Source organism: Takifugu rubripes, chromosome 13 (genome assembly GCF_901000725.2).
Source record: "Takifugu rubripes chromosome 13, fTakRub1.2, whole genome shotgun sequence".
Classification (NCBI taxonomy): Eukaryota; Metazoa; Chordata; class Actinopteri; order Tetraodontiformes; family Tetraodontidae; genus Takifugu; species Takifugu rubripes.
In genome coordinates, this window is record NC_042297.1 from 15,383,631 (window position 1) to 15,398,557 (window position 14,927).

General features: G+C 43.5%; 2 protein-coding genes across 8 annotated transcripts; one reads left to right on the top strand and one right to left on the bottom strand.

Annotated features, from left to right (window-relative positions):
- The first annotated feature begins 41 nt into the window (after positions 1-41).
- Positions 42-2,765, top strand: LOC101068166 (kelch-like protein 10). Its single transcript, XM_003969860.3, has 6 exons — positions 42-50; positions 134-316; positions 493-976; positions 1,083-1,700; positions 2,092-2,241; positions 2,348-2,765. Exons 2-6 carry the CDS (start codon positions 195-197, stop codon positions 2,651-2,653), a joined length of 1,680 nt encoding a protein of 559 aa, XP_003969909.1. The 5' UTR covers positions 42-50; positions 134-194; the 3' UTR covers positions 2,654-2,765.
- Positions 2,766-2,966: 201 nt separating this feature from the next.
- phka2 (phosphorylase kinase, alpha 2 (liver)) lies at positions 2,967-14,610 on the bottom strand. 7 transcript variants are annotated; one of them, XM_011610036.2, is made up of 33 exons: positions 14,364-14,610; positions 14,142-14,240; positions 13,257-13,415; positions 13,009-13,056; positions 12,526-12,694; positions 12,352-12,434; positions 11,803-11,883; positions 11,638-11,736; positions 11,420-11,566; positions 11,085-11,138; positions 10,858-10,980; positions 10,673-10,768; positions 10,503-10,610; positions 10,316-10,394; positions 10,110-10,244; positions 9,887-9,996; positions 9,656-9,800; positions 9,084-9,162; positions 8,836-8,999; positions 8,586-8,756; positions 7,746-7,855; positions 7,532-7,668; positions 7,262-7,424; positions 6,896-6,975; positions 6,700-6,778; positions 6,491-6,620; positions 6,322-6,423; positions 5,962-6,080; positions 5,809-5,832; positions 5,565-5,618; positions 4,729-4,962; positions 4,462-4,662; positions 2,967-4,379 (listed from the first exon to the last, which is right to left on the bottom strand). In XM_011610036.2, the coding sequence occupies exons 2-33, from the start codon at positions 14,217-14,219 to the stop codon at positions 4,206-4,208; spliced, it is 3,735 nt and encodes a 1,244-aa protein (XP_011608338.1). In that variant the 5' UTR covers positions 14,220-14,240; positions 14,364-14,610; the 3' UTR covers positions 2,967-4,205. The 7 variants fall into 7 exon arrangements, with proteins under 7 accessions (XP_011608338.1, XP_011608339.1, XP_029701564.1 ...); XM_011610037.2 differs by having other exon boundaries at positions 14,142-14,256; XM_029845704.1 differs by lacking the exon at positions 5,565-5,618.
- Positions 14,611-14,927: the final 317 nt, after the last annotated feature.

A 14,927-nucleotide genomic window follows, 5' to 3' on the forward strand; every position in this document is an offset into this window, starting at 1 on the left:
AGCATTTTGATCCTAGATTATTTGACTCATATAAGCATAAAGCACAAAGGGTATGTTAATCTTGGTGGTAACACTAGTAGCGTGTACTTTGTTCACTACTACAGAAAACTGATGCTTTTTAACATCCTTACAGAAACAAAGAAGCTGTGGTTCTCTCTAATTCAACAACCTGCTCAAGACAAACTAGCAAAAGGATGTCAGAATCATTGTATTCCAAGTCCTGCGACAACAGTTTTACTGATGCAATCATCAAAGTAGGCCATGCTGAATTTCAAATCCACAAGATCATCCTGTCTAAATGCAGCAGATATTTCCAGTAAGGGAATAGCAGCTTTTGCTGAAATTGCTTTTTATTTTAAAGCCACACTGGAATGTTGATCTTGTACGCCTATAGGGAAGGCGTAATAATGTGTGTCTCTGTATTGTATTCAGTCACTTGACATTTTTGCAATAAGAGATAATTATACATTTATATTATTTCAACTTCCACAGAGCCCTATTTACAACCTGGTCAGCACCAGACAAGAACGTCTATGAGATACGAGACCTTTCTCCAGATGTGACACGGCTCATCATTTTTTATGCATACACCAGCACTGTGCCCGTGACATCCACTAATGCCATGGAACTTCTTCTAGCAGCTGACCGGTACAATGTATTAGGAATTGTAGAAGTTTGTTGCGACTTCCTGATGGAGATGCTCTCTACTGAAAACTGCATCGGCATCTGGCAGTTCAGCGACATCTGCTACTGCTCCCAACTGCAGGAAAAGGCATTCGAGTTTATCCTTTGTAACTTTGATCAAGTTATTTCCAGTAAGGAGTTCCATCAGTTGTCTGTGGAGGAACTTTGCGACATCTTTGACCACGATGAACTTAATGTGAAAAATGAGAGCATTGTGTTTGAGGCCATCTGTAAATGGATCAGTCACAATTCTGAAAGAAGAAAGAGACATTTTGCAATACTCTTGCCAAAGGTAACTATTATCCTGTTCCTCCAATTGTACCCGATAAAAATGACATATTGGAAAGAGTGTTTGTAAAAAATCATCATGGTCATAATGCTGCATTCTTTTGTTGTAGGTCCGACTGGCTTTGTTGAGTTTAGAGTACATCATCACCAACATGGTTACCAGTGAGCTGATGAACAACAATGCTGAGTGCTGGGAAATGGTGCTCAGTTCTCTGCAGTTGAAAATGCAGATGGCTACAAGCATCCCTCCGTTAATCACCACAGGTGACACGGTTGCTCACCCTCGCGTGCCCAAAGATATCCTCCTGGCTATTGGAGGCTGGATTTATGAAGACGTTCTTGACGTTATTGAAGCGTATAATGTTCGGATTCAGTGCTGGGTCAGCATCCCACACCATCTCAACCGTCCCCGTGCCTACCACAGCAGTGTCTTCCTAAATGAGTCCGTCTACTGTTTGGGCGGCTATGACGAGCAGGAGAATTTCAGCAGCATGTGCAGGTTCGACCTTAACACGTGCACCTGGCATGAAGTGGCCCCCATGCACTATCGCCGGTGTTACGCGAGTGTGACTGTGCTAGATGGATATATCTATGCACTGGGAGGCTATGATGGGACGAGTCGACAGAAATCTGCAGAGCGCTACACGCCTGACACCAACCAGTGGAGCCTTATTACGCCCATGCACGAGAAGAGGAGCGACGCCAGCTGTACGACTTTGAACAACAAGGTGGGTAAAACAAACATGCAGCCAGAATGAAATACCTGACCAAACCCCAAAGTCCTGCTGTTCTGGTGGATGGAAGGACACCAAAAGCTCAGTGGTACAGTCTAATCATTCCACCGTTGGCTATAGATAGATGAACCATACCGCTAGTTGGAAACAGTTGGAAAACTTGTCTGACAATTTGGTCATCAAGCTCCTCAGCAGGTCACTAGCAAACGTAGAGCCTACTTTCAACATTAACTATAATGTGATTCAACTATAATCTGACCATGATCTGAATATTCAGTCTGAGCAATTTAGCCAAGGAATGTGTTCACTTGTTAGAGAAAATGTATTCTGCACAAAATACTTTTCATTATTTTATTACAAAAGTTTAAACTTGTCCCCCTCCCAGATTTACATTTGTGGTGGATATGATGGTGAAGAGAGCGTCCAAACAGGTGAGTTTTACGACCCAGAAACAAACCAGTGGACAATGATTGCCTCCATGGGCACCCAGCGTTCTGGCCACGGTGTAGTCGCCTACGTAGGTCACATTTATGCGGTAAGTGTTAGCGGCAGCACATTCTGATTTCTAAATCCTTTTTCTAATCCTGACTTGAATCCAAGTGTCTGTTCCTTCTCGTCACCTGTCCTTTTTCCTCCAACAGGTTGGTGGATTTGATGGCCGTGAACACCTAAAAAGCGCTGAGGCCTACAACCCCCAAACAGACTCATGGAATCCTGTGCCCAATATGCTTACTGCACGCAGCAACTTTGGTTATGAAGTAATTGAGAATCGGGTATTTGTTGTCGGGGGCTTCAGTGGGTTCAGGAGCATCTGCTCTGCTGAGTGCTACGATGCAGATGCTAAGAGGTGGTTTGAGGTCGAGGAAATGGAAACTCCCCGCTTCGGATTGAGCTGTTGCCTGATATCTGGGTTCCCCGACCTGACTCGGAAGTTTTTTTGCCTGTGACAGCCAGCCAGCCAGACCATGCATGGTCTAAAGGGAGGAATGAAAGTCTAGATCAGGTCACTGGGAGCTCTGAACCTGAGTTATCTGCGCTGAATAAAGATCATTTAGAGAGGACAGGAGGACCTCTGTAAATCCATACAATGACATCTCCCCAAAGCTGAGGGAAACTACTCCAGAGGAGAAGACAGTATCCAGCATATTCCTTGATGTGCTACACTGTCTGATCCAAGTTTGAATCTGGTGTCACCGATTTGGTTCAGTGTAAACAGCAAGTTTCTGCAGCTACAAATCACTCCAGGAGTTCCACACAAACTGCAATCAGCTCACATATATTTATTGCATGAACATAAAATCAGACATGGTACATTGACAGTATTGAGCACCTCTTGAACCTTATCAGTTTTCTAAATCCACAAATCCACCTTTTCCATGTTGACATTAACATGTTGGCATTCTGTTTAGCTTTCACTACACAAATCTTGGATTGTGGTGAATTTAATGGTTCTTTACTCTGAATGGAAGATTCTTCAATCCTCTGACCCATATAATCCTTCCCTAAATACGAGCCACGCTTACACTGTATACAGGTACACATCATCTTAATCACTTTACTTTAAAGCAGGAGGAATAAATGTGCCAAAAATAAGCATACCTCAACTGTCACCACGACCGCTCAGTCTTAATGACATGCTATATTTATAGTTTATACAGATTTTACTTCCATTTATTGCATAAGAAGGAAGATAAACACATTTCTCAGACTTATTGGCTCACATTAATGCTAGACTATTAGGACAATATTTCATACATGTAGCAAGTGCACTGACATTTTAATCCATTTAAAAACATTTTTTTTGGGATGATCAATATTTAGGATTATTTTCCCAAAAGTATTAGTAAAAGCAAAACAAATTATTGATCTGTTGCAATAAAACAAAATTCTGCATCACAAGACAAAACTTGTTTTTTTCCTCATACACAACAGCCCAAATTGCAAAACAGTCAAACTGAAATTCAGTCATCACAAAAATGCTGCATTTCAGTCTGCTTGAGTAATAAACTCAGACGAATATAGTATAGTACAGTATTAATACAGGCAGTAGTAATACACATTATATAACATAGTAAGTTGCAAGCCCCTTGTTTTGATCATCACCTGTGATCTTTGGAAGATCAAAGGTCAAGGTCCCTCAGAGATCTGAAACAGTACATTGCTAAATTTAATGGGATTTTCCTTGGCCCATTGTCATTTCCTGAAAATCCCATTAAAATCCATTCATAAATTTTGAGTTATTTTGCTAAAAGACAAACAAAGGCTGCCATAGAACCTTGGCAGAGGTATTAAGTTCACAGTGCTGGCTTACAGACAGTTGTTTTTATAATCATTTGCAGTCACTGCACAAGGCAACATGTAAGTTTATTATCATTTAAGAACAGGATATTTTAGTACTATTAAAAGCACAGCATAAATATTTGGAGGTGATAATGAAATGCTCTACCTTTTGAGTATTTCAAGTCTATAAGGAGTTGTGAAACATACTGGTTTTCTTTTTTACTGCATTATGCAGCTGGAGCTTGGTAGAAAGTCCTGGATGTAAGTGACCGCTGCCTTGGACAGATAAGTCATGGTTCCATAAATGCCACTAGGGGCGCTATCATAGAAAAAGTTGCAGATACCAGTCTCAGGATCCTTCTCAAGGAAATAATCACCAGCACTGTAAGATTTCTGGAAAGGTAGAGATGGAACAGAAGCTGATGTGAAAACAGATAAATGCGTGAACATGAATTCTTCCCCTGTTCGTAACTACCTGGTCAGTGAGGAAGAGGTCGTTTGCCAAATGAAGGATGCGGTCCACATAGATAATACTGCCGATGCTCTCCACATCCACATCAGCTACCAGACCCAGGACCATCACAGACTCCACAAGCAGCTGCCTGTACTCCGGCTGAGGGACGTGGTTCAAGACTGACTCCACCTGAACGGCAAACTTGATTTCTCCCGCTGTCATCTGCAAGGAAAAACACATGACATCCGTGGCGTTTAAAACCAACCCCCTCTCCCAGCGGGAGCATACCTCTCTTGTGGTGGAAGAAGGAAGCACGTATCCATCGATAGAGAGGCCGTGACACTTCTGGAGGATCTTCCAGACCTTCTGGTAGAACCCCACAGGTACTCTGTTGATGGCTCCGTCCAGCCTGCGTCTCCTCAACCACTGGCCCTGCCTCTCCACCCAGTGCAGCTGCCCGTCTGCTGGACCAGGGCCCACAGGAGAAAGGATGCCACTGGGGGTGGAGGGGCTGCTGCAGCGCTGTGGTGACATCAGTCAATGTCCTGTGTTAGTGTTTCAAACATACACTGGTGGCCTCCAACCTTACCTGCATGCATTTTAATCTAGTCGTAATAAAACAAGCCTTTATGGGCATAATTTAACGAACAAAAAACTGGCTGAAAGTGAAATGCTTTTTTATTTCTCAGTCCCTGACCTGTCAAAAAAATACATGAAAATAAGGTTGAATTATTTTTAGATTCACGGTTGTCTTTCGCAGAAAAGCTCCAGCATAAAATGGATTGAATCAATCATGCACAATTTTTTTTAGCACATTCAATAATAAGGCTTGATACTGCACATTTGTTGTATGCCAAATAATCCCAAAATCTCAAGATTTGAAAGATGAATTTACTTTATGATAAATATAGAGATGATTATTAGACAACAGTAAAAAACAGAAATGAAGTTGGAATTCAGGGTTTTGTTCTCTTTAAAATGTGGAAGGCAATAAATAAGCAGCCTTATTATTAAGTGCCAAATCACACAATTGTTAAAGCGCGTACATAAATATGAAATCTGAAGAAAAAGTGCCAGGAGAAAAATCAAGGCGATTCAAAGCAAATGAGGTGAGATGGTTTTACCGTGGAGCGAGGCGAGGTGACATTGCTACTCAAGGAATAACCCCCGCTGCAGATCTATGCATGGATATGGATGACAGATGAGAGAACGCTTTGAGATGGTTTACAGTTGTAAACAATTGTTGCAGGACGCATGAAGGAGCGGCAGGACAAGCATATCCTACAGATATGTGATGAGTTAGTTTCAGGTGCGAGCACCATTGATCTCATGAACAGGATTTAGTTTAGTTTCATGCTAAGAACCCACACTGAGAGGCCTCGATTCATCCAGCTGCAACCCAAAGCAAAAACACTGTTAGTAGAGACAGACAGACAGACAGACAGACAGACAGACACACACACACACACACACACACACACACACACACACACACAGACAATTATTTTCTATGCTTCCCACCTGCTTTATCTCACTCTTAAGTTTACGTATTCCTGTCCGTTCAGTCTTGGTGGCTCCAGTGTGGCCAATTTCATGGATGGAGATGGCAGGACTGGTGGCTGTTGACTGGATAGGACGCACTAATGGACACAAAATAACCCCTTAGATGAAAATTACAAACATGTTCTTCTCCCCTACCATGATCAAACTATCAGGAACACGGACCGTTTTGTCCCTTTTCTGGTCTCGGCCAACTATACATTTCATACGCTGAATTACTGTAACCTAACGGATTTATAATCAAGCTTGTAGTTTGTAATCAAGTGAGTATTTGGGTACATACAGTCACTACAAAGAGTGACAGACAAAAGGAAAACTCACTGCTCCTCTCAACCCCAAACTCCTTGCCGCTGAGGATATGATGCAGCAGGTTCTTCATATCAAACGGGCTCAGGCTCATCAAACTCTCAGACGCCTCTTCTCCTGTGGAAGGGTGATATTTTTTTAAGAGTTCATCTGTAGGTTTGGATGATGGAGGCTGTTTTCCTACCAGAGCAGTGCAGGCTGCGAGCAAGCTCAGTGGCCATCACTTGCATTATCAGTCCTATCCTGAGTCGCAGCATGTCTCCGAACAGCGCAGGTTGAGAGCGGATGTACATGGCCAGATACACCATAATTTCCTGTGTGGTAATCAAGCGATTTGCTCTAAGATAAGGAAACAAAAAAAGCCTAGCGGTAGCCCAGATATTAAATATTTACCTGAGTGAGAACAGCAACACTGATATCCTGACCGCTGGCTTCATATATGAGAGTGTTTAACTCCTCAGGTGGAAGTGGACTGCAGGGAAACAAGAGAAGGAGCAAGAATGTTTGGGTCCCGACACTGCATTTCTTTCATAAAAGGCTTCACAGGACCAAAGATTTTAGGTTTTTATGATGAAATGTGCTGGCATACACTGTGATGACTCTTTCCCGAGGTTCAGGAGGAAGACCTACTGTCAGCTGCTTATGATGGGAGATCAGATCTGTGCAGGCCTGAGGAGCAAACATAAAAAGGTTAAAGTATTTTTAGCGGGATGCAGACTGTGAGTCATTTTTCAGAAACTCACAGAAAATTAGAGATAAAGTTATTAAGGTAATATTAATGCCAACGCTGCCTACAAACGTCAGCTTAACAGTGAAGTGCAGAAAAACGTGTTTGCATATTTGAAAATCTTTGGCCATAAAATCTTCAGGCCAGTTTCTGATCTGGGTCTAATTATCATCTCCCCCAATATTTGATTGAGGTAAAATCCTATTTACATATTCGTGAGTCACCGACCTCAGCAAGGACTTCGACTCGTTTGCGTAGTATCCCAGAGATGTATCTGATGAGCCCCCACTCTTTGCAGGCTCCAGCTTGGATGTACAGCTCTTCCAGTAGAGTGTGCACGCTGACGCCACCCTGTCCTGGACCTGACAACTCCACCAGCCAATCAGCACCTCTGAGCAACACATACAAATGTAGGTACATAGCTCACAAAATTCTGACCCACGGATCCAGTCATCAGCATTTTCAGCTCTTCGTTCATTTCAGCTTTATTATTCATACTTCATAATGTAAAGGATGTAGAGTATGTCAGCCTGGTCCTGTAACGTCGGACATTCTTTCAGTTGCTTCACTAAGGTTGCAAAGTCGGTCTTGCCCTGTGAGTCTCGCGGCAGGTGGAGGTCAGCAGCGCTGTGGGACTTTAGTCAGCATGACAGTAAACATACTGGTCATAAAAAAGGGCACGGATAGACAGGACAGAATTGAATGTGCCTACCTTGTTCTGTTTCAGGTGTGGGCCATGTTGCGGATGAGGAACATCAAGCAGATTGAGAGATCTGCGGTGTTTGCTCTTAAGAGGGGTCACAGGTAGGTACATAGAAGACTCTGAAATGTGCAGACACTGTAAATTCACACAGGAATAACTGCAATGTCACTATTTTTTTTTTCATGTAAGTATATGACAAAAACCCCAAAGATCTTATTTTTTCCTTCAAGGGTCTTTAAGGGTAGATTCAGATGCTGTAGATTTCTGTAAATGAAACAACCTCAAGAACCATAGAGACGGCTGGATCAAGAACTCCACTGGCCTCAGAGTGCCCTCTACTGGTCATTTTGCGATGGTACATCCAAATGATTTGATCATTATTGATGTTTAAGTATTAGGCGCTCCTTAATCTTAAGGAATACAAGCATAAATGAGCTCCATGAGAGGAAGGATGTATAAATGATAAAAAATAATTTTTATTTTGTGTATTAACAATTCTGGAACTTAAATATCACCTCAAAAGCTCATCATTTGAAGGGACATTTGAAGACAGAGCACATCTTGACTATCTCGTCATCGATCTTGAGAATATCTTAGTGTCACACACTAGACAGAAAGGGCTCTTTCTCTGGCAGTGAATGTTTGGCCAGCTGTGGAATACTTTGGCCGGACAACAAAGGTCAGTGTCCTTTTTTTGGAATAGAAAACGGAACAAACTGACCCATTATATGTTGACTACTTAACTGAGTGAACTGAAACGTGCTATCTGTCTTCATTTTTTACATTTCTGAAAATTTGAGCACAGATGCACAGATAAACCAGCATATATCAGATGTATTAACAACTCACTGGGCACATTCAGGCCCTGGACCTGGGCCATAAAAGACAAGATGTCTCGGGTGGTGTGTTCAGCACTGAAGACATGGTGCTGCCCCCTCTGGATGGGAGGAAGATGGCACTTTTGTGTCGTGCTGTGGAGCAACTGGGTGAGATACTGGTCAAACTTGTCTTTTGAGACATCTAGAATAAAATAGATAAACTCCATGACTGCAAATGCATCCAACAGGACTCAGAACATCACAGCACACTTGATTATTACCTGAGGGTCCATAATTGTTGTAGTCATCTTCAAATTTATCCTCCTCCTCCTCCTCCTGCTCCTCATCATCCTCTAATAAGCTGTCATCATGTTCCTCATCCAGAAAACTGAGGCGGGTGTGGAATGAAGTGGTCTGGAAAGTGGAGAGGTCTGACATCTGCACCCTGCAGAATCATTGAAATAATACTTCTACAGCACAAACAGGAGACGCATCAGTGAAAGAAAATCAGGCTCAGGCGGAGACAGACCTCGCACCGGCAAAATAACCATCCTGTAGTTTCCGGAGGGTGGATAAAATACACGGATCAACGGCGTCTCCATCTTCCACTGAGCAGAAAAGGGTGACAAATAACAGGAGAATGAAATTTGTGAGTCTGTGGGAAGGAGATTGGTTACAGGTCAACATGTACACAAAAGGAGAGCATACAACCGAGACCGCATTATAAAATAACAATGCAGTTTCCAAAAACCTTTGATTCATCACTATCATGTCAGAAGTGTCCCCTAATCAAGTTCTGGGTTGGATTTCAGCCTGCCGGAAAATATAAGAGGCCAGTGATAAAGGTCTCTCTTATCATTCATCCATAAAGACACACTCACAATGCCAATAAACATCACCAGTGTCTCAAGAATTCAATGTATGGCGAAGCTGTGAGTAACTAATATTGATGCATACATCACACACAAGTGAAAATAATGAGCACATTGGCTACAAAATGAAAGTCTCTTTCATTGTGAAAAATACAGAAGATATAAATATTTGATTAATACCTACAGGACTAAATTGTGTCAGTTAATTTTCCATTGAAATATTCATTACCCAGCATGCTGCGAGTGACGGGGAACGTGAGCGTGGGCCGTCCTGTCATCCTCCAGCATGAGGAGAGGTATGCCAGCTCTGTCCGTAGCATCTCCACTATCATTTGATTGTCCAGGGCCAAGTAGAAATGGTGCTGGTCCAGGAACTGAGCACGGAAAGAGCAGACATTGGAGTTCGCTTTACCAGCAAAAGGCATTTGGACGGAGCTGTGAGATTTCATCGTCGTTTGACCTGAGGAGTGAATGTGTACGTGTGATTTCTGATCTCATAGAATTTAGATGTTCCCAGAACGCCGATGTGTCTGTAGGGCCTCCCGCTCAAGCTCAGCTTCTTGCAGTTTCCTGAAATAGGGACACAACGAGACCCCTCTACAGGTGTGAGATGGACTGGTATCCATTACTCCTACAGGACTGTTAAACACACATCTGCAGTAATGGAGAGCTTGCGTGTTTACCCAGTCTGACATAAATCTGGCTCAGGACGCGAGCAGACATGACCCTGATGGGTAAAACCTCCGCCACTGTCTGGACCACCATGCCCTGTTCGCTCAACAGCGCCTTGATCTCCTGCGACTCTGCGAGAACACAAACTGAAACAGATGCATTTAGAACCCTGCAGTCTGAGAGGAAATCTGCAGAATTCCCATGACCGATCACCAACCTTGTACGACCACGTCTGGTTTGAAGCTCGTCGAGAATCGCCTGTTGAGGGGATCGATCTCCCCCGGTGCTAAAAAACCCTTAAAAAGGCATTTCCAAAGTTCTGGTTAGTGAAAAAAAAATTGCAGCGATGGAGGATTTGAGCGGTGTGGCTAATGTGGGATTTGTGGGGTTCTGTGTTAGGCTACCTCAGCCAGAAGACAGCCCAGGATATAGAGCGACTGTCCCCACATGTGTGGCAGCTGTCCCGTGGCCTCTCGGTCCACTGAGTGAGGATTTCTGTACTCCTCCTCCACCTACAAGAGACAGAATTACACATTAACTAACAGATCTATGTGCACTTTCTATACATCCATACCTTGTCAAAAGGGACGGTGTAAAGTTCAGGCAACAGTTTGATGCCGTTCTTCCCTCTGATTAAAACGCCCTCCAATGCCTCACGGTATTCCTGCACCTGTTCAGAGGACACGGTCCACCTCAGTCCATCGAATTGACTAGAATGACATGTAACAGCGTGTGGATCGCATGGATTCCTTTCAGTACCTGCACTTGATCCTCAGCAAAAATGCCATCAAGGATGAGGTAAGTCCAGAACACTGGCCACTCGCATTCAATGTTCTCAAACAGCTTCAGCTCCGCAGGATCGTAGTGCAGCCGAGTTGGGTCCTGGAAGGACAACGGTTCGGAATTACAGCCGGAATTACCCTCTAGCTCGGACTACATCATCCACAACCACAGCATTGCACAGGAATGATTTAGAAAGTTTTGACCTCTTTTGGGCAGTGATATCCATCCCTGATGAAGCGGCAGCAGCCATAGCGACCCTGATTGAAAACCGGACAGGAGGAACTTTAAACTCACACAGAGATGCAAAAACTCTTCTAAAAAGAGTTTTTCCTTTTGAATAAATACTCAGATTTTTCTTTTAATAATAGATATGCGTGAATTCCTTTGATTTCATCATTACTATCCTTTTGCAAGAATGGCCTTTTCAGGGATTTATGACTATAGCTGCAGCCTTCAAGGCTGAGGTTTGCCTGGGAAACAAAAGTGAGCCCAGAACCTTATTTTTTCAAAGGACATTCACAGTAACACCAGCGTCTACCTGTAGTTTGTTTATGATTTCAGATTTAGTGATGGTCACCAGGTCAGCATCCTCGACAGCGAAGGCAGGGAAGGAAATGACGGAGAGAAGGCCGGCGTCGATCTCCTTTGATGGCGAAGCTCTCGGCAGCATGGAGCAGAGGATGGACTGAAGGAAAACACACACGTGCGCTGAGCAGGACAGGAGATGCGGTAGGTGGAGACAAAGCCAAACGCTACCTGACAATGTTCAACCTCGTCAGGCAACACGTGGATGACGGACTTGGGCCCCCCGTGGGCCCCGAAGAGATCCAACTCGTCTATCGCCTCCAGCGCCGCCTGAAAAACCACAGAGTGATTCACAAAGGGCGTCCCATGTAATAGCTGGTTTAGCACGCCACAAACCTTCGCCATTCCTACAGAGCTGCCGTTGAGCTCGGGGAGGCCCTGGTTAGTCTTGTCACCTCTCTCCCACATCCCATAATCCTAAAATAGACAAGCTGTTGAGCAATGCTGGAAGCGAGGGGTTAGCCACAAATATGTTAGTTCTTTTAGGGATTTTTCTGATGAACCCGATGAACCTGAATTCAATCCCAGCTTAAACAAGGATGATCGTTTCCTAGGAGACGCAAATCTTTCATCCACAACACAAACAAAAGGGCAACTTTAAATACAATATTCCCTGATGTCTGTTAACATAACATTTAAAGGACTAATTACTGTCAACATATAGCATCTTCTACATTACCCACAATTCCATTGGTTCAGTTTACTGGTATTGCTCAAGTGTATCCTCGGGCAGCTCAGACAGAAGAGGCGAGACCAAGACTAATTTATGTGAAGGACATAAAACCAAGCGATCACTATAATCAAATACTTTATAACAATAAACAACTTTGAAAAGGAAGTTTATTTACCGTATTTCACTAGAACTAGATACATGCTGTTATTTACCGCCACTTTGTAGGCAGCTTCTATGTAGAAGACCAAGTTCTGGACAAAGGCGACCTCATCCAGGTTTGAGATGATGCGAAGACCTGCATGATAACACGACACATTCAGCTAACACTGTTTTTGTGTTGTTTGCTGTTGTGTTCTGTTCAAATCTGAACGTCATCACTGCACCACCTGAGGCCGTCATCTGTGCCAGCATCAGCAGGTAAATAGAGGTGGCATCCACCTGGAGGTGGCCCCATTGGTCGTCTCCAACCACCGTGGCACAGGTGGACGTTTCATATTTAGCATGCAGGCAGTCCGTCGTGCTCTGGGTGTGTTTGAACTTCTCCACTTTAGCTACCTGAAGACGTAAGACACAATATACTCAAATTACCTGCACTAACATGCAGGAATAATTTTCTGCTGAGTCAGCATGTGTCAAAAGAATTATCAATATGTTGTTTATAATACTAAAAAAAATCAAGATTAGAGTCGAGTTTTCCATTTCCATCCACACATACATTTTGATTTACTTTGTTTGTCGGCTTAACACAGGAAAACAAGCTGTGACTGGCACTTGAACTCTGGTACCTGCAACGTGAAGAACTGGAGGAACTGTAAACATAAAAAAGTGACATCTGTGTGTGTTTTCCAGGAACGTGGGGGTGGCTGTACCTGTCTCATCATGCAGTGCAGAAGCCCTTGCATGAGTTTCACCACACTCTGCAAAAAAACAACACATAAATCTGTCATTCGCCAGTAAGAGAAACATTAAAGCGTTAATACTGTAAAGACTGGATAAAGCAAGGACATGAAGCTTTGTTTTTTAGAATTCTTATTTAACCCAAGGCAACAAGCAGAACAAACAAAAGCTGGTGTACACATTAACCTTGTCTTCCGCTCGCCCTCGGTCATAAACACACCTGCTCCAGTTCGTAGGCCTTGGCCTTGTCTTCATCGCGGTCAGCGTTCTTCCGGTAGGCCATGCCAAGCCCCCACACAGCCAGGATGCTGTAGACATTATCCCTCACCCAGGCGTCCTTCTTCTGGACACTCGCGGGTAAAAGTCCAGTCACTGGGTTCTGAAAAATGTTGGAATTTTAAAGCGTTTCTGGCTGAGCTACTTATCAGGCTTGTCTTTTAGGTTAAAGGTGCACAGCAGGGTTTCTTTTAGCTGCGAGCATTTTGACGTCTCCAAAACATGTTAGTCCTAACTAAGTTTTGACCATGTCTCAAAAAGCAGCTGCACGTTTCTGAGTCATTTGGTAGCCATTTAATTAACAATTAAATATATTAATTATATTGTAATTTGACATGGTCTGAGGCCCTTCCTTTATCAACTCTGAGCCTTCTGGGCCACCATTCAACTCAGACAGCTGCTGAGTGTGAACGAAAGTGCAGACAGATAAAGATGCATACTTTCCTAGACACAACCTATACAGTACACTTGACCTTTGCCCACACAGCTCAGTTTGCAAAACATTTGCATATGTAGGCCTGCAACATGGAGGTGCTGACCTGAATGCACCTAAACATAGTTATGTATTGTACTAATACTTGCAAATATTCAAACTTTACACTATGAATTCAGTCCCTATTTATGGATTAGCTGTGGAATTGACGTGTATACTGTAAAGTATTTGATATTTTACTGTAGATTGAGGGAAAACTTGATATAGGGTGGGGATGTTCCTACGGGCGCGTAAACAAGATCATATGATTCCATATTGCCACAATAACAGCTGCAGAACAACACGTATACAGTATACAGAGCTGTCCGTTGACTTAAACGGTCTATCTGGGCTCACCTGGAAACCTAAGATAGTCTCATGCACCAGCCTGGCATAGCCGTCGAGCCTCACTCCTGAGTTACTGCGGCTCCTCATCCTCGCTGTCAGAGATCATCACTGCACACACACACGACTTTACAGTATCCATCAAAGGGAATTCCACGCTTCGTGCAGCGTATGTACGCAAATGATTACCACCCAAGAGAGGACTATTCTAAAGGAATCGCGGTTAAAACTCACAGCGCAGCGAGAAATCTCTCCGGTCAGCCGATCTGATGCGACATCTTCCGCAGCGGCTACAGTCTGCTAGCCTATTAGCAGCCTGCTGATCATGGCGGCAGAAAAAAACAAAATCATAAAAATCGGAGCTCGGTCGGCACCCAGAGCTGTTTAACTGGTTCAGGTGTTGAAGGGGGCTTGTAGCTGTCAGACGTTTCGCAGTGACGTTACGCAGGCGACAGGCGACAGGACCTTTATTCTGAAAGGAAACACACCGAGTTCCTGTTTTCTCTGACATTGACAGCAGAGGGCGCCAACACGCCGATATGGGCGCGTCCATGCGGCGGAATTAGTAGCTGGACTAAAGTTGACGTTTCATCTGTTTGCGCTACATGATGTATATGATTACCTACGAAAATTGAATAACGATGTCTGAATTATCGGGGATAAATTAACTGAGCCTCCATTGTGAATCAAAATCTAATATTGTGGCAGGACGAGGAACGACTCGGACAGAGCAAATGGTTTGGACGTCTTTATACCGCATCCACCAGACAATACTAAATGGAGCTTCGAACAGTGCAT

Excerpts from the sequence above, each read along its gene's own strand:
- phka2 (XM_011610036.2), bottom strand. The coding sequence starts at position 14,219 with ATGAGGAGCCGCAGTAACTCAGGAGTGAGGCTCGACGGCTATGCCAGG. Across the intron at positions 10,611-10,672 it reads ACACCGTCCCTTTTGACAAG|GTGGAGGAGGAGTACAGAAA; the intron begins GTATGGATGTAT and ends TGTCTCTTGTAG. Across the intron at positions 10,245-10,315 it reads ACCAGACGTGGTCGTACAAG|TTTGTGTTCTCGCAGAGTCG; the intron begins GTTGGTGATCGG and ends CATCTGTTTCAG.
- LOC101068166 (XM_003969860.3), top strand. The coding sequence starts at position 195 with ATGTCAGAATCATTGTATTCCAAGTCCTGCGACAACAGTTTTACTGAT. Across the intron at positions 977-1,082 it reads TTGCAATACTCTTGCCAAAG|GTCCGACTGGCTTTGTTGAG; the intron begins GTAACTATTATC and ends CTTTTGTTGTAG. Across the intron at positions 2,242-2,347 it reads ACGTAGGTCACATTTATGCG|GTTGGTGGATTTGATGGCCG; the intron begins GTAAGTGTTAGC and ends TTCCTCCAACAG.